Source organism: Pelodiscus sinensis, chromosome 10 (assembly GCF_049634645.1).
Source record: "Pelodiscus sinensis isolate JC-2024 chromosome 10, ASM4963464v1, whole genome shotgun sequence".
Classification (NCBI taxonomy): Eukaryota; Metazoa; Chordata; order Testudines; family Trionychidae; genus Pelodiscus; species Pelodiscus sinensis.
Window position 1 is genome coordinate 47,429,998 of NC_134720.1, and position 18,976 is coordinate 47,448,973.

Below are 18,976 nucleotides of genomic sequence, written 5' to 3' on the forward strand. Positions count from 1 at the left end.
CCCCGGGTTATGTACAAGATAGGGACTGTAGGTTTGTTCTTAAGTTGAATCTGTATGTAAGTCGGAACTGGCGTCCAGATTCAGCCGCTGCTGAAACTGACCCCCCAGTTCCGACTTACATACAGAATCAACTTAAGAACCCCAAGCATCCCCAAGTCAGCTGCTGCTGAAACTGATCAGTGGCTGATTCCAGGAAGCCCAGGGCAGAGCAACTCTGCCTCGGGCTTCCTGTAGTCAGCACTGGTCAGTTTCAGCAGCAGCTGACTTGGGGACGCCTGGGGCAGAGCAGCTGGGGTGCTGCCGGGTTGGTCCAGTAGCGCCCAGAGCGGCACTGCGGGACCAACTGGCAGCACCCCAGCTGCTCTGCCACAGGCGTCTGGAGAAAAGCCTAGTCTGCTGGGGGGGGGGGGGGGCGTACTAGCTGCGCCCCCCCCCCCCTCCAGCAGACCAGGAAGACACGGGCGGCAGATCGAGACGCACCCCGGTCCCGCCGCCCGGGTCCTCCGCGGCTTTGCTCCACGTCTCCCTGGTCTGCTGGAGACCAGCAGACCAGGGAGACAGGGAGCAAAGCCTCTGAGGACCCGGCAGCGAGACAACCGCGGCGCGTCTGGGCTGCCCCGCTGCCGGCTTCCCCCAAGGCTTTGCAAAGCCGCGGAGGGGCTTGGGCAGCGGAGCCCCTCCGCGGCTTTGCAAAGCCTCGGGGGAAGCCGGCAGGGGGGCAGCCCAGGTGTGCCTGGGCTGCTCCGCTGCCCGAGCCCCTCTGCGGCTTTGCTCCGCGTCTTCCTGGTCTGTAGACTAGGGAGACGCGGAGCAGCTTTTCTCGCCCCGGAGTACATGGGCGGCGGGACTGTGAGGTCCCGCAGTCCGTGTCCTCCGGGGCGAGAAAAGCCGCGTTCGTAACTGCGGAAGTCGGATCCGCGTAAGTCGGGGACTGCCTGTATATTGATTACTTTATCTCCTGTGTGCTTGTCACAGCACTTTCATTAAAAGCCTCTCATGATGTATGTTTCCGAGTCTCATATAGTGATTTATTTGCTATCATATTTGGTATTTAATTGCACTCCATTCTTTGATTAATATGTAAGTGAGGGAACGTGGGAAATGTCCTTTCTAACCAATCTGTTTCTTTTCTTGATAGTAGATATTCAGTAAGGGTACGTCTACACTTGCTCCCTAGTTTGAGCTAGGGATGCAAATGTAGGCAACCGAAATTGCTAATGAACCGGGGATTTAAATATCGCGCGCTTCATTAGCATGATCTCGCCGGCGTGTTACTCCGCTCAACAGCTGTTTCAAAAGTGAAAGTGCGCGCCGGGACGCGTTAGTTCGAACCAAACCCCTTGGTTTCAACTAACGTTACTAAAATGAGGAGTAACGTTAGTTTGAACCAAGGGATTTGGTTCAAACTAACGCGTCCCGACGCGCACTTTCACTTTAGAAACAGCTTTTGAGCAGAGTAACGTGCCGGCGAGATCATGCTAATGAAGCGTGGAATATATAAATCCCCGCTTCATTAGCAATTTCGGTCTCCTACATTTGCATTCCTAGCTCGAACTAGGGAGCAAGTGTAGACGTACCCTAACTTCCCAGTCATGAAATAGTTGGTTTCTCTGCTAAGTACTGTTCTGTAGCTTGTCTTCTTATTTCCAAATATACTCTGATGCTCAATTTACCTTGGTCTGAAATTAGAGGACCTTTGCCTGGCTTTACTCCTTTTCTTCCTCCAGGAATGTCACAACTAAATCACTGCTCTCGTACAGGTGTCTCAGTGAACAAAGGCTCATTCAGTTTATACACAAAATATTTAAAACATTTAAGGACCTCACTTGGACATGATATGTTATCTATTGGCCATTGACCCAAAGCTACTAGAATTTTATTTTTCATATGTGTCTGACTAAATCTGGGAAAGCCCATATGTATCACAAATGAAGATTATACATGGTTTATTCTGAGTACGTTAAAGGAATTTTCTGATGTCCTTTAATGCTTTGTAGTGAGACCATCATCTAGCTAGCGGGAAATACATCTTGGGAATCCTAAATAACAAAATCACTTGCAAAATGCACATGGAAATTGCATTTGCTAATGTACTGGGCAAACACATCATGCTTCTGTATACTGAGTGAGGAGAGTGAAAGCGAGAGGTGCAACGGATTTCTGCCTCCAAGCTGTGGTTGCCATAGAGCTGCTACTGCTGCTCAAGAAAAAGCTGCAGCATGTATTTCTTCTGCTGCTGAAGGTAAGAAGAGGGCACACAGCAAAGACTAAGGGGAGAGGGAGAGCCATTCGGTGCCCTTCCTGGCTAGAAAAAGGAAATTCAGTTTTAGTGTTTGAGGCTGAAACGCTGGTGAAAAACACCAGAGCTCTCTGAACTGTTTCATGTGACAAGAGTGAGAAGCCCGCTTGTTCCCCACTCTCCGGAGGAAACTCCGCAAAGGAAAGAGGGGAGAGGAAGAGCTGTGACTTTATCATTTAGATACTGCTGCTGTGTCTGAGAATTACCATTTGACACTGCTGTACAATAAATATTAGCCTAATGAGCAAAGGCAACTGCGAAAGCAATCCTGTATGGTGGATCGGCAGCCAGAAAATGTAATGCTGAATACCCCATATAATCTTGAACATGTCAGTGCTGTGTATATAAAGAAGATTTAATTGCTGTTTGCTGTTATGATTACTAATTTGGAGTGTCTGAGATTATAATACAATTGGTACCTTACATCAGTCTTTGGAGATGGCTTAGATTAGCTATAAAGAGAGTGAAAAAACATTTCACTGCTAAATATTGATGAATATTCAAAAACACCTTTGTTGGTGGTTGAGAGTCAAGAAGTGGCTTCAGACTTGCAGAGTGAAATTCTGCCAAAGTGGTTGAGATTTACAGTGTACAGTAGTCCTCAATGAGCCTTCCATAAGCCGCTGTTGTTGAATTAGCCACAACTGCTTAGACTCTCTGTCATGTCAAGCAGTTATTTGCACACCCTCCCCATTCCTCATGAGCCCTCACTGGTCCTCCATTCCATCAGAGATCCATTGCAGGCAGATTTAGCCAGGTGTGTTTTTGCAGCAGACCATATAGGATAGGAAGTTAGGTCCTTCACCTGCTAAAACCCGTCAATGCTGCTCTGGTAGCTTAAAGGGGCCTTAAAGATGGCAAAAGCAGATCTAAGACTATTTCCAGCATTGTGGCAGTGTGCCAATTCCCCATGCCACCCTGAGTGTAGTGGCATGGGGCATACTAAAATGTGTCCAAGGCAGGTGGAATCTAATGATAATTTGCTGCCATCTTAGACCTTCTCCTTCTAGGACCTCCTTTTCTACCGCTCTGCTCATTAGGACTGCCTTGAGTGTTGATCTTTCCCCCCTCCCCCCCCCCCCCAGTCATCAATGGGACCTCCTGTTTCTGCTGCTGTTAGAGGGAGAGTGAGCAGAGCATTGTGCATTCCTGTTATTCTGGCCTTTGGAGCAACCAGTTGACCGCGTTGGGGAAGCTACTGTAAGGGTATGTCTACACACAGCAGCTGGGAGGTATAATTCCTAGCTCGTGTAGACATGCATGGCTTTGGTGGCTTAGGTGGCCTAGGCTAGCTACCCCAGGAAGCACCCAAGGGCTCGAGCGGGATTAGTGTGAATTAGGTGCCCAAGTACAAGCCTGTCTGGGGTTTAGATAGGTACTCTGAATGTTTGCCTTTGTTGAAGCTCATGGTGCCATGTCTGCACTGCTACTCTTTAACCTAGTTAGATACAACTACACTGGTATGCCTGTCTGAGCTATAATCATACCTTCCTTTGAAAGGCCTCCAGTGCCTGAATAAAGGTTTTTAGTTTAATAGTTTTAAGATTGCTACAGTGATCCAGTTTGTGTTATCCCTGGGCACTTTTTGTTTTATGAAGCAAGCACTAGGGCAGCAGATACTTTACGAATTCATGGGGAATGGGGGCATATCCTGATATGTCCTGTTTTGGTTTTAGCTTAATACTCAAGTAGTGGAGCTGCTGGTGTGCGCAGATGCGGGAAGGAGGATCCAGCTATGGGAGATTTGCTGCTCATTGTGACATTTTACAAATGAATCTCTTTCATTGGAAGAGACTGCCATGCCATATATTTCTGCTGTCACTAGGAGGTCAAAATAAGAAATAGAAAAGTGTTCACCTCTATTTTACGTTCTTTGTATGTATCTGTTTTTTCAAGCTAGTGAACAACAGAGTTTGGGTACATTAGGCATTCTGTTTAACTGAATTATTGCTATCACTGTTTTACTGATGTGTGCTTGCATTCCTCCTGGAAGCCATTAGTAAACCATTCAGAATTGACCCAGACAGCTGATCTTAGAGTAATTTGAGCACAATATTAAAAAAAGGCCCCTCGGGGGCAAAGAAAGCTAGAAATGTGTTCACCTATCCCAGTCTCTTAGCCAGCATTGTATATTCACTGTCTCAATTCCTGGCGTTGTATGTATGTTTTCCATTCCAACCTGGGGTAGTTTTTGACAGCTGAGTAGTTTACTTCTGACTCCAGAAGTGCATGCATCTGGTGGAACATGTAGTATCACTCACTGAGTCTTTTCAGTAACTTTTCACACAAAAAAGTTGTTTTGGGTGTCAGCCACTCTTCCATCATGAGGAAAGAACGCTTCTTTGGCACAGATCCTAGCTCCTTGAATGGTTCTGATTAGGGATGTAAAGTTCTGTTCAATTAGTTAACTGATTGAACATTAGGTCTAACTGATTAAAAGGAATCCCACTGAAGGACTTGGTGAGGCTGCTCCCAATCTCTGGTTAACTGTTACCCCGTAAGCATCCCTAGTTCCAATATGCTGGGAGTCACTTTGAACCAGAGCTAGGTTTATATACAAAATAAGCATTCTGCTCTTTTGAGGGCCCAGTAATTTAATATCAGAGGGGTAGCCATATTAGTCTGGATCTGCAAAAGCGACAAGGAGTCCTATGGCACCTTATAGACTAACAGATGTATTGAGCATAAGCTTTCGTGGGCAAAGACCCACGTACATGCATCTGATGAAGTAGGTCTTTGCCCACAAAAGCTTACGCCCAATACATCTGTTAGTCTATAAGGTGCCACAGGACTCCTTGTCACTTTTGCAGTAATTTAATGTCTGCTTTTCAACTCACAGGTCAGCTTCTGATTTTGAATTAAAAAAAAAATAGGGCCAGAGGTAGAAGAATCAGTCCCAAATCTCCAGGACAGGCAAATTTATAATGTGGGACAAACATGCCCATCTTTCCCATAATTCATACGGGTGGTCTTGTTTTGAAGTTTGTGTCCAGCCTTTCACTGAATAGCAGATTGAGACCAGCACAGTAACAGCAATAACATCTCATTGTGACAACATGCCTTACCTAATTAGGAAAACCCTCACTTTTTCCTGCTTAAAGCAACCTTCCTCTTTTATTTTAGTGTGCTGTAGAATCATGTTGCAGCAAAGTCAGTTTTTCAATAGAACAACTTCCCTTTAAGCAGACAGTCTGTATAGCTGAGCTTGCAAGGGCTGATTCCCATCCTTATATGGTTTTGCATGAGGAATAGAATAAAGGGTTGTATTGAATATGGCCCACAAGGGTAATCAGACTCTGGAATAAAAACAGATCTCGCCAGTGTTTTGTAAGAGTAACTAAGAAACCTAAGCACCAGTAACTGAAGAGCAGCGCCTGTCTGTAGAACACCGGGGTAAAATATAACTGATTTTTAACATCTTTTTAAAACCTCTTTGCTCTTATGGCTGGCTGTGACTCCTAAATGAGGAACTGGCATGCAGCTGAGCCTATCATTCTTGAATGGATGAGTGGAATACATATTTGGCTCTATGATTCCTCTTTTTCTGAGATCAGGTGATGATGTCCTGTGATGTCATGATTAATCCAATGCAATTACCAATCAGGGTAGAGCTCCTGAGAGTAGTCACAATTCAGCAGCCCTTTCATAGTTAAAAGTCCCATCTTCAGATTTCTGTATAAATCAAAATGTAAGCTTTCTAGTACAAAGACTGTATTTTATTTTTATAGTTATAAAATGACACACGCATATAGTATGGCACGTTGTACATAATAATTGGGCACATTTTATTTCTATGCTGAAAGAGATTCAGCATTAATCAAGGAGGCACATAGGTGCAGTATGTTTATCTGCATAAGCACATGGTGATATCACATTGGCACAGAGGATCGTCCTGAGTGCTAAGCTTCCTGGTTATTTATCTGTAACCAGAAAGTCTTACTATATAGGAAAGTGTCATATCAATTCAGAAAAACAGCCATCTATTGGCAAAGCTAGAGATGTACTTGCTCAGGTATTAGATCTTCTCTTTTATCTTATGTAAAGGTGCAGTTTTACCATGCATGACTCAATCATAATAATTGAGTTCTGTAGAGCCTGTCATCATTTAATCAGAAACGGGGCTGATCAAAAAATGTTCAGAAAAAATATTTTTCTCTTGGCAAAAGCCATTTCCTCTCATTCAAAACTTTCGAGGGAATGTCAATTTTCACAAAATTTTATCTTGAGGCAAAAAAGATTGAAACAAAATATTTTGATAATGATTAAACTTTTCTGACATTTTTTGGATTTTAACATTTTAGGGTTTTTGTTTCAAAATTTATTTTACATTTTAAATTATAATATAAAATAAAAATCAGAATGAAACATTTTGATTGACCCTTATTCCCATTTGTAATTAAATGAGTTTAGAAGTTTCTATAAACTAGAAATTCTGTTTCCCTCACAAATTTAACATGAACACTTATAAACACTGAACTAATTTACAAAACATTAATTAATTCAGCCTCTCAGCATCACTGTGTGGTGTTATTCTGCCCATTTTCCATATGGGGAGGTAGAGAACGGGATAAGTGACTTGTTCAATCAATCTTATATAGCAAGTCAGTAGTAGAGTCTGAACTAGTGTTCAGAAGTTCTGGCTCCTAGGATCTTGCTCTAATCCACGGCTTGGCAACCGTTTCAAACCAAAGAACCAATTCAGAACAAGTGGTCAACAAAGAGCTGTATAAGAATGTCCATTTGCCTTACTGAAAATATATACAAGCTAATGCTACTAATAATTGGCATGATGACGATGATGATTAATAATATAAATAAATAAATAATAGTCCATTGTACTTAAGAACTTTATTTTATGGTTCTTCTGCTACTGCACTTTTTTTGCACATTTCTTTGAAATGTATGTCATAACTGGTCAAATTCAACTTCATGCACTCATTCAGGCTGTCTTCTGTCATTCTTGAGCACAAATTACCTTTGATGCAATTCAAATGATAGAAAGCCTGCTCACACATATAGGTGGAGCCAAACATTGACAGTAAGGCCATTCTGCATGGTGCTGTATGTGATAGGAAGTTCTATCCAAGTTTGTAGAATCAGATTATCCTTGTGTTGCAATTTCATGTCAGCTCAATTGTGCAGTTTTGCCAATTCTGCATGTAGTCAAGCAAAGCATTCTAAATCCGAATTCAGCATGATGAATTTTTCCACTCAGATATCTGAACCCTTGAAATCTGCTAATTCCATTTCCAAATTACTGACTGAGATGCCTGAATGACTGTCAAATCCAGGTCTTCAATGGACTCTATATGTGGATGAATCACAAACATAAACAGAGCACTGTGTTTGTAACAGTCAACAAAACAAGACTTGACTGCTATCAGGAGCTCAGAAACAAACCTGGCATGCTGCTGCAAATCCACGCTGTTATTTGGATTCTCACTCCGATAGGAATTACAAAACATTAATAAACTTTCAAAACGTGCAAGTCTTCCCATCTATATATTTTTGATGAAGCCCGTCAATTTTGACTGAAATCCAAACACTACCTGTTTGTTTCAGAGTCAGGACTATATTTCCTTGCCCTTGAAGCTTAAGGTTCAACTAATTCAAATGACTGGTAATGTCGACGAGATAGTAAAACTTGAGCAACCAGTCGCAGTCTGAAAGCCCAGTGTGTCTGACATCCTTCATATCAAAAAAAGACTCAATCTCATTAATGCAGGCGGCAAAACAAGACAAAATGTTGTCACGAGATAACCAGTGAGCACTGTGCATTAGTAGATCATGGTATTTGGAATTTACTTCGAGCAGTGACTGAAATTGATGGTGATTAAGGGCTTGGGCGGGAATCCAGTTGACAGTGTGAACAACCAGTCCCATTACATTTCTGAGCTTGGTTCCACAAGAATGCACACAAAGTGCCTCCTGATGCACAATGCAATGAAAGTTCAAAAACAGTCAGTTCAGCTGTTCTGACCCCTTAATTTGCCAGCCATGCTAGGTGCAGCATCTGTACATACAGACACAAGACTATCCAACTATATTTCTTTCTTGTTTACAAAGTTCATCACAGTTTTAAGGATATCTTCGCCCCCTGTTTGATTTTTCATGTCTCAATCATTTCTTCATGAACAGCATTTCCACAAATATATTGTCCCAAAATACACAACTGATTAATATCACACATGTCAGTTGTCTTGTCCAAAGCAAACAAAAAATAAGTAGCTGTATTCACATTTTGCATTTGTTCCTTGTCCATTTGTTGGGCCATTTTCACAGCTCTGTCGTGAACTGTTTTTGCTGATAATGAATGGTGTATTTTGAATTTTCTGTAAGATTTTGTCCTTGTTGTGACACTCATCAAATAGTTCATGACCAATTTTTAGCAGGCATCTCTTCATGTAATCCCTCCTTTTTTTGACAATGCCAGCAGGCTATTTTGTTCGATGTTAATTTTTCACAGCAGCTCTTCGCAGCCTTTTTTTCGCGTGTCATCCTCAGGGTATTTTGTAGCAAATGCTGCATGTTTTGTCATGTTTTTTTTTAAGAACAGTCTCTCATTACAAATGAGATAGTGTGGAGATCCAGATCTAACCACAAATGCATATAAGTCTGTCCGCTCCTATTGAAAATGTTGGTACTCGTCACCTCTCTGTCTCTTCGCCATTTTTACTGTTAGGGGATTACAGAGTTTACTATCCTGGATGATGATGGAAAGATTTCTTGACCAATCAAATAAAAAGAGAATATGAATGGCCTCCAGTGAGTGGAGAGGATGGATGGGTGTTAAAATGAACAGTTAAAGGTGAAATAGACAAAAAAAAATCAGCTTGACATAAGTAATTATGCGTTTTTAAAATTTTGAATTCATTTTTTATTTTAATTTTAAAAGTTGTGTGTATTTTGGGAATGACAAAGGAGCCATAATGGGTCCATACTGAGCCTTACGTTGCAGACCCCTGCTCTAATCGATGCCTCATTACATGTATCCTTACACACAAACTTGGTGGATGGATGGGTTAAGCTGTTGGCTGCCTTTTCAGTCACAGTGGAGGGATAGGACAGAAGTAGTTGTTTTATTTCTGTCTCTACCTATTTTTCTCACTATATTTCTCCATTATTTCAATTTTATAACAATCCAAAAGAAAGCCCATCTCAAGCTCACGGAGCCCCCCCACCCACTATCTTTAAAGCTTTTGAAGAGAATGAGCAGGTTCCAGCTACTTCCCAAAACATAGTGAAGCAGAATAAAGGCCAACCCTCTCCCTCCCCCACTCCAATGAAAAATCCATCAGAATCCCTTCTACCCGGTCTCATACATTTACCCACTCTATGTGTGGCAACGAGAAGAGATTGCCTTCACCTAAAAGGGATGGAGTGAGTTATGGGACCTGAACAGAGACTGTCTCTTCGTTTTGAAACCTTGAAACAAAATACAGGACTATGTAGCACTTTAAAAACTAACAAGATGGTTTATTAGATGATGAGCTTTCGTGGACCAGACCCACTTCCTCAGATCAAATAGTGGAAGAAAATAATCACAACCATTGGGTCTGGCCCATGAAAGCTCATCATGTAATAAACCATCTTGTTAGTCTTTAAAGTTCTACATAGTCCTGTATTTTGTTTCAGCTACACCAGACTAACATGGCTACATTTCTGTCACTTTTGAAACCTTGTGAGGCTGAAGCTCAGGTCCCTATGCTAAGACCACTTTGAATGCCTGTGAAGGATTTTGAATGTGTTATGGAGCTGAAGGGGAAAAGGTACTTCCTCTGACTAATGTCTTACCAGTCCTGAGCCACCCTTTATTTGTTCTGTTTATTTCAGTCATCTGTCTGGTCTATGTATTTTTTTAAACATACAAATAAACTGTAAAAGGAATGTTAAGGTTGTAACATAATGCATTTGCTCAGTGGGGCTGAATTAAGGTTGCACAGGCAATTTTAATTGAGGTGATTCTCAACCTTGTACTGCTTGATTTTCCTTAATGTTCTTTTAATATGGCTTTCTTTAAGATACATTCTTAAGCTTTTTAGAAATTGAGAAACTGAAACAACAACAAAATCCATCAGGGTGCTGCAGGACTATTTGTTGTTTTTGAAGTAAAATCCATCACAAGTACATAAAGTGGCCATACAGGGTTAGAATGATGGTCTCTCTAGCACAGTCTGTCTTCTGACAGTGACCAGTACTCGATGCTTCATGGGGAATGAAGAAAAAGGCTGATTATTGAGTGATCCATCCAGTCTCAGTTTGTGGGAGCTGTCGCCTTAGGGACAACCATAGTATGAGGTTGGGTTACTGATCATCTTGGCTAATAGCCATTGATGGACTATCCTCCATGAACACACGGAGAATGGGCAGTGGGTATAATAGATCAGAGGTATAATATCTTCCATCCTTATCTAATTCTTTTTTAACCGAGTTATACTTTTGCCTTTCACAGCATCCCTTGGCAACAAGGTTCTCAGGTTGACCATTTGTTGTATGAGGAAGTCCTTCCTTATGTGTCTTTTAAAACTTCTTTCTGTTGATTTTACTGGGTGATGTCTGGTTCTTGTGTTACGTGAAAGGGTAAAATAACACTTTCTCGTGTCATGAATTTTATAGTCCTCTATCATATCCTCCCCTTAGCTATCTCTTTTCTAAGTTGAACAGTCCCTGTCTTTTCAATCTCTTCTCAGCGGGAAGCCATTCCATACCCTTAATCATTTTGTTGCTCTTCTCTGTATGTTTTCCCATTCTAATATGTCTTTTTTGAGTTGAGAAGGAGGAGGAATCATAACTGCACATAGTATTTCAAGTGTAGAGTACCATGGATTTATATAGTGGCATTAAGATATTTTTGTCTTATTATCTGCTCCTTCCACCAAAGACCCTCTGTTTCCTTCCCCAGTTCCCCACAGCCAGAGCTCTGAGATCTGTGTCTCAAACCCTGAAGCCCCCTGCCCTCCTTGTGACCAGAAACCTGAGGTCCCCTGCCCCACCACCCTGTCATGGCTGGAGTTTCATACCCTTTCCCTCTTCCACTGCTGGAGCTCCAAGACTTTCCCCCCATCCAGAAGAGCCCTGAGCACCCTTGGCTGGAGGAGGCCAGATCTGGCTGAACCCATGAAGCCCTTCCCACATGCCCAGAGGAGTCCCAAGCCATCTGCAGCTGCATTGTGCCATTCCTCCCCTCCCCAGGCCCCAGGCTACCTTGGGAAAAAGTGTCTCTGTTCTGGAGGACACTTTTGCTGTGCCCCATGCAGATTCCAAGATGGCTGAGGAGGTGGTATTTACTTCTCAGTTTTCTGGGTTCATCCCCAATCTCCTCCCTTGGCCTATTATACATATTGCCTATGTCTCTAGTAGGGATGTAAACTCCTGATTAATTAGTTAACAGGTTAAACATTTACTTAACAGTCACATCCCTCGTCTCCAGTCATCTGGTACATAGGTTTAATTTAGCATTAGGTTATGTCACTTAGTAGTCCTGCAATTTCATATTTGGGTTACTTCAGAATTCTTGGGTAAATCTTGTCTGGTTCTGGTGACTTACTAATGATTCAGTCATCATTTTTTCCAAAATCTCCTCTGGTGACACCTCGATTTGGGAGAGAGTCTCAGATTTGTCACCTAAAATTAATGACTGAGGTGTGAGAATCTCCTTTACATCTTACGCAGTGAAGTCAGATACAAATAACTAATTTAGCTTCTCTGCAATAGCCTTCTCTTCCTTTCATGCTCCTTTAGTGTCTTGATTGATTGGTACCCTTGCTGATTTTGCAGCACCATTTGGAATGACATTGATGTCCCATGTGACTCATCAGCAGGATTTGGATAGATCTGTACCTTTTGACCTAACAGTGTAACTGATAGCAGAGGTAGGTTGTTATCTTTTATGTGGACTAGGAATTAAAAAAGCGAGAGACATATTTTGCCAGTAGATTATTCTCAGCTAATTGTGACAGCAAAGGAGTATTAAGGCTCAAGAATAATGGTTTCATTTCCAGGCTCTGTCCAAGAGTGCACTCTATTGGTAATAAACATTTCTGTTCTTTCTTTCCCCAGACTCTTCTTATGCCCCTTGCTCCTATTTTACCTCTACCCCAGTTTTTCCTGCTTTTTGTCCTCTATTGCTATCCTCCTTCCTCCTGTCAGTGACTCCACTCTGCTCCTGCCCCATCACCCCACTCTGCTTCTATTTGCTCCTGCTCAAACCTTGCCCCCATTTTCTTCCTCCTGCCTCATCCTTATTCTTTGCACATATTTCTCATCGCCCCATTTCCTAAACTCCTTGTGCTCCCTGCTCCTATTTTCTTTCCTCCCACCTAACTCCTGAGTCTCTTCCCACACCCATCTTTTCCAACACACATATATCCCTCCCCCCTACTCCTGCACTGTAATCAGGGTATTTGTCCTACTCCTTCCTTTGCTGTTTGGCGGTCAGCAGCAAGAACAGTGTGGGCACAGGAGAGACATTCTTCCTGATACCAGTTCTGATGCTGGTGCCACGGTGGCCTTAGCAGCCAAGATGCACAACTGTAGGGAGAGTCCAGCTCAGCTCTTGAAAACCTGGGCTGGAGCATGAACAGTCTGGATAGAATCTTCAGAGACTTTAGTTGCCAAACTCTAACAAACATTTACTTAGTATGTGCTACCTGCAATTTTTCAGAGGCTTATAGCTAGACCTAATTTGGTTGGATTTTCATGGGGATAGCAAAATACACATGTGTAATACCAGGATGAAGTCTGGCCTGTCAAATTTTAAGTCTGTTCCAAATCACCAAGGTTCTAGAGTTTTTCAGTAAAATGGTTGTAATACATTGTTTTGCCCCTGTTAAAAAAAAACCTATTTCCCCTAACCTTGTTCTACAAATGGTGAAACTCTTTTAGCTGAAATTTTCCAAATAAAAAATAAAATAACAAATTAGTCTCTGGCAGACACCCAGCATGCAAAATATCAGTCTGAACAATTCACAATGGTTATATGAAGAGTTATAAGCAGGGGTCTCAAACTCAGTTTACCTTGGGGCAAGTGGGCATCCCCTAATGGCAGGGGTCTGGGGCATGCAGAGGTCTCTGCATCTCTCCCTCCTGTGCATCTGCTGGCCCATGTGCCCTCCATGTGTCCCCCAGCCTCGTCCGCCATCACTAGTGGCAAGGCTAGAGTGGCTGCCTGCTGCTAGCTCCATGCCACTGCTAGCTCATCCCTGTGGAAGGTGTATGCAGAGCCACCCAGTCCATAGATGTAAGCTGTGAAACCATTAACTCATTTTGTGAAACTGACTAGATATTAGTAATGCCAAGTCTCCCAATTTGATCACAAGCCTCCTGATAATTGGGGCTTTTTTTTTTCCTGGAAAGCCCCAGCCACATTATTATAATTAAGCCAGATCTGGAAACTTCACAACCTGATGCCTCATGCACTAACATCAATTGTCATCTCAGTAGTTTATGTTTGTTGGTGCATGATATTAGGAAAGAATCCAAGCCTTCTTTTTCTTTTCTTTCTTTTTTAAAGGAGGACTTTAGTTGGAGAAAAGCTAGAAAACATGCCCTGAGTTCAGCCAAAGACCTCAAACACCAGCTGCCAAAAAGAAAGATCCCCAAGTGTATTTTTATTGGTGATTTCAAGATGCCCTTCTCTTTTTGGGAGAGGGAGAGGCTAAAGCATGAATTTTGAATGCTTGAAGTTGGAAATAGTGTACATGCAAATTGATAGTATCTCCCCCTGTGTACAGGAACCCTTACAGAGGATTGCCAGGTGTCTGGTTTTCATCTGGACAGTCTGGTAATTGCGCCTTCTGTCCAGTAAAAAAAACAGAAAATATCAGACAACAGAAAATACTGGACATGTAAAATGTCCAGTATTTTCTGTTTTCCTCGGATGGAAGGCCGATGAGGACATTTTTCCCTTTCCACATCTGGCGTGGGAGTGAGGGGAGCATGAGAATTTAAAGGCGCAGCCTTTTTTGGCTCAACCATTTTCCCCCCCGCCATGTTCGGTTTTGTGTGTGTGAAGGTAAATGGCACCCCTACCCAGACAGAGACTAGGCTCCTACAAAAGACATGAAACTGACTCCTTACCCTGATACCCCCATGTTCTTGCACTGGGATGCCCCCACGCCCAGCTAGCATCTGTGACCTTGCACTGGAATCATGCCTGCCTCTGCTGCTAACATCTGCAGTTTTGCACTCCTTACCACCACCTGGAATAACCAAAAGCCAAACCCAGTGGCCAAGCCCTGCTGGCTGCAGAAGTGCATCAGCTCAGGCGGCTCCCTGGCCAGCGCGGTTTGCATAGCAGCAGAAAGCAGCCAGCATGGCTTCTTGGACTAAATGGCACGCTCTGCAGCTGGGACTAAGTGGGTGCTGGGGGCCTGGATGCAGCTGAGAGCTATGTGTGAGGTGAGTTCCTGCATGCTCCCCTTCTGCTATGGGCTGGCAGCCGTGTCAGCCTGACACATTTTTTCAAAATGTTTTGTGGGCTGGATTGGGGAAGTGCTCAGGCTGCAGCTATCCCGAGGCTGGGAGTTCGAGATCCCTGGTAAAAAGCAAGGAAAACAGGATTGTATAGTGGAAAGTGTCAGACAGCCTTAAGTATGGATTGGGGAGCCTATAATTGGAGCCTATAATTGGTAAAGTGAATGTTCATAGGACTTTAAAAATAGCAGATGTCATGATTTCAGCTATTTAAATCTGAAATTTCAGGGTGTTGTAATTGCAGGGATCCTGACCCCAAAAAGAGGTTTATATGTCTGTGGGTCATGAGGTTGTTAAACGGGGGGGTTGCTGTCCTGTTGCTACTCTTACTTATGCCCTTCTGCTGGTGACAGAGGTGCCTTCAGAACTGGATGGCTGGAGAGCGGCAGCTGCTGACAGGGAGCAGAGCCACTGCCAGCAGCAGGGCAGAAGTGAAGATGGCATGATATGGTACAGCTACCCTGACTTCTGTGCTGCTGCCTTCAGAGTTAGGCCTTCAGTCAGCAGCCACCATCTTCTGGATGCCCAGCTCCAAAAGCAGTGAAGGAGTGAGGGTGGCAATACTACAACCCCTAAAATAATCTTGCCACTCTCTGGAATTCCCTTTCGGATCAGAACCCTCAATTTGAGAAATGCTGATTTCCCCCCAAGAAATGTGTATAGTATAGGCTTAAAGCACATAAAGACAAGATTTCACAGAGAGAGACCAGATTTCTAAGTCCATAATGTCTTTTTAATGGACATGGATTTAGTAGGACCTTACTTACATTACTGTAACCAGCAGGGGCAACTGGTGCTTGTGTGGGGAGGGGGTGCAGGGAGGGCCACCCAGAGAGAGAAGGAGGGAGCATGTGGGGACATCCCATTTAGCAAGTACAATTTTGGAGGGGAAAATGGGGAGGTGCATCCCCCAAGTGTTACTGTGACTATCTTGGCAGACAGACCTAAGGTGTGTGAGCATTTTTGCCACGTCAATGTCTCTCCGTTGCAGTGGCAGTCCTTTATACAAGAGTTCATATTTTATATACAGAAAATAAATATGCAGCTTTGAAAATGTATTCTAGCAGGAATCTGCATGGTTGAGAATTTTTTATTTTGGATTCTCTGAGCTGCTCTCTAACATCTCTTCCATGAAGGCAACCTGATAAGAGAATTGCTGGCAGAAATGTAAACTGGAGTAAATAAATGAACAAGTCATGCATTCCCTTTTTTATTTTGCCGTTTCCAGACATTTGTCAGTCCTGGAGAGATGAAAAATGTGCTTTTAAACATCCAAGTAAAGGCTTCTCACCCTATTTCATCCTGTGCCCCTTTTCCCACTACACTTAAGCTTCATTTGATTAGGTTCCGTCACATGATTCCCAGAATTCTTTGTTCCATCTCCCACATGGATGGATTCAAAAATGGTGTGATGGATTCAGCACAGTGGTTCCCAGAATGCTTCTGGCATCTGAGGATGATGAGTTACAAGTAGCTGAATAAATCCATGTCAGCACAGCCTGACTTTCCCCTCACACTTTTTCTACGCCTTTATAACTCACTGATTTCAATGGAATTACTCCTGATCTATAACCGAGTCAGGCTTATGCTCTCAGTTCCTCCAGAAGACTGCTGGTGACTCTCTTTCAGTATCATCGCTAACAAGATGAGAGCCACCACTGCTTTACAATGTTATACATTTCAAAAGCAAATCATGTTTATGATTTTCTATTTGTTGCCTGAAAAATATGCATCATATCAGGAATTAAAGTAGAAGATCCTGCAACGTCAAAATCTTTCAAGTCCTGGGGCGCATATGTGTATGTTTCTGTTACTGGATTGTTGTGTTTAGACAGATGAGGGAAAAGATTCTCATTTGTAAGTACTTTGGGTTTCTTTACTATATGAGAGGTTTCCAGGGCTTTCCAGGACACTTTGGGGCAAATGGTTCATGGTGATCTGGCAACCCTCCATGCCAGTGCCCGTGCCCGTGCCCGTGCCCGTGTCCGTGTCCGTGTCCGTGTCCGTGTCCGTGCCCGTGCCCGTGCCCGTGCCCGTGTCCGTGCCCGTGCCCATGCCCATGCCCATGTCCATGTCCATGTCCGTGCCCATGTTCATGCTCACACTGAGTATCATGTCCATCCCCCTGTTCATGGGCTGCTTTACACCTACTATCTACTCCTGGCCCTTTGCCAGGGGCTTGTCCATCTCCAGGTCCCTCTTCAGTTTTGATGTGGGTTGTGTTTTGAGCAGCTACTTCCATAACTGGAGATCGGAGAGGAGTAAAGCCAGGAGGCAATCGTAGCAAACTAATCTAAAAAGGAACAGGAGATAGTTAGATACATGTATTGCAATAATGTTACTATCTGCACAGAGTACATACACACTTTGGAGAAATTCTACCTGGGGTTGGAATGTAAAAGGCAAATATTTCTTGCCATGTTTTTGAAAATACAGTGTTTAAAAAAAGAGGTGTTGGGGGCGTAGGTATGTGAAAGGTAAACTGGTTAACCAGTAAGCCTTAACCATTAAGGTGAGGTTTACCAGTTCTGGTTAACCGTAACTGGTGGGGGCTAGAGGAGCTCCTGCCTGCCGCGTCTGAAGCAGCCGCTGTCTACGATGGGCAATAGACAGGGGCTGTGCTGGTGTCAGAGCAGCATCTGACTGCAGGGAGCTTAACCTGCCGTGTTCAAGGCCTACTCCAGTGTGGGCTGGGATCTGGTGGCAGCCCCAGGCCCCTGCAAAGGGGCTGGGAGTTGGGAGCCAGTGGCAGTCCCAGCCCCTGCATTGGAGCTGGGGACCGTGAGGTTGGGGGTGGGAGCCATGCGGGCTGGGGGCTGTTTCAGCCAGTCTGGAGCGGTTCCTTGCATGAATCCCAATTAATTGGTTAAAAAACAACTGACAAACCTTCACTTGCACATTCTCTTATGTGACTCAATAAAAATTGTTGGCAGATCTCCTAAGCTAAGCAAGATAATAATGTACATCTATAAAGATAATAGTACACCACTTTATAGAGGTATAAGCGTATGCATTGGTTTTAAACTGTGAACAATACTTTTGAACTGTGTAGCTAAAATGGGTCTTCCATAAGCACAGAATATTATACCAGGAAGGATGGTAATGCACACTTTAGTCTAGCCTCAAAGCAGGCACAAGCCAAACACCTTTATTATTTTATTAAATGAAATATTACTTATTGAAGTTTTAGTTTCTGGTTGGAAGATCTGCATAGTATAGGAGTAGCTAAAGAACAATAAACATAGGTTAATGTCTGTGCTACAAAATGTTGTGTTTGATAGCTAACCAAAACAGCACCCCTGCCTGCCTACACTAATGTAGTTTTTCTGTCTTTTCAGCTAATCAACAGAAGTTTATTGCATTTTCTATATCAAATGTCCATCATGGTTTGGTTTGATTTACAGCAGACATAGCTAGAGTAGACATCTGCCGTCAATACATAATGAGGAGGATGTTATGAGCGCACCAAAAATGCTGAATATGAGCTTGATTGATTCATTAAATAGGTCTAGCACATGTTTTTTTTCTTTTCCTAATTTTAGTAAAGACCCTATAATGATCAGAATTCCAGAAGTTTGATTTTATATCCCTTTTCTGAGACTACCAACCTGTGACACAGAAACAGGGCTGGATAATAGTTTGTTTTAGGGGGAATTTGGAAATGTCTCCTACAGACAAATCTACAATCCAGGCCCACCTTGCCTAGCAATAGGGGTCTGGACTGATATTTGCTGCCCTTCTAATGTGAAAAGGTCAGCAGACACCATGGAGAGCTATTTATCCCTTAAACATGGTAATTCCCCTTTTTGCCCAGTTTGCAAATTCAGTCAACAACGATATCAGTAGAGGTTGACAATGCTCAGCACCACTCAGAATTGAGCATGAGAGAACCTGCAAAGAATCAGTCATCAGGCAGACAAAATAATCTCTAATTTTATGGTAATTTTGCTTTCTTATTCTGCACATTCTGCATTTTCATTCATTTTGTTTAAACTACATCTGGAAGTGAGCTTTCCAGGCCAAGACCACACATTTGTATTAGCAGAACTCCTGTGAGTGCACTGAAAATATCTGCATAGTAGACAGTACTTTCATGTTGTCAGTTGGACTGGGAGGCTCGCTTCCAGATGCAGTGTAAACATATCCTTACTCAACCCAGCATCTCATCTCAGGAACTGCATTAGCTCAGCCTAGGTCACTGCG

At 43.1% G+C, this 18,976-nt stretch overlaps 1 protein-coding gene and 1 long non-coding RNA gene across 3 annotated transcripts in view; one reads left to right on the forward strand and one right to left on the reverse strand.

The window, feature by feature from the left end:
- The window catches only part of LOC142830805 (uncharacterized), a 119,930-nt gene that overhangs the window by 1,454 nt on the left and 99,500 nt on the right, over positions 1 to 18,976 (forward strand). The gene's annotated exons all lie outside the window — the stretch shown is intronic.
- LOC102454693 (uncharacterized) overlaps positions 15,971 to 18,976 on the reverse strand; it is a 45,052-nt gene continuing 42,046 nt past the window's right edge. For both annotated transcript variants that reach the window (XM_075938067.1, XM_075938066.1), the window contains exon 17: positions 15,971 to 17,066. In XM_075938067.1, the coding sequence (XP_075794182.1) occupies positions 16,653 to 17,066 (414 nt within the window). In that variant the 3' untranslated portion in view covers positions 15,971 to 16,652. The remainder of the gene's footprint in view (positions 17,067 to 18,976) is intronic.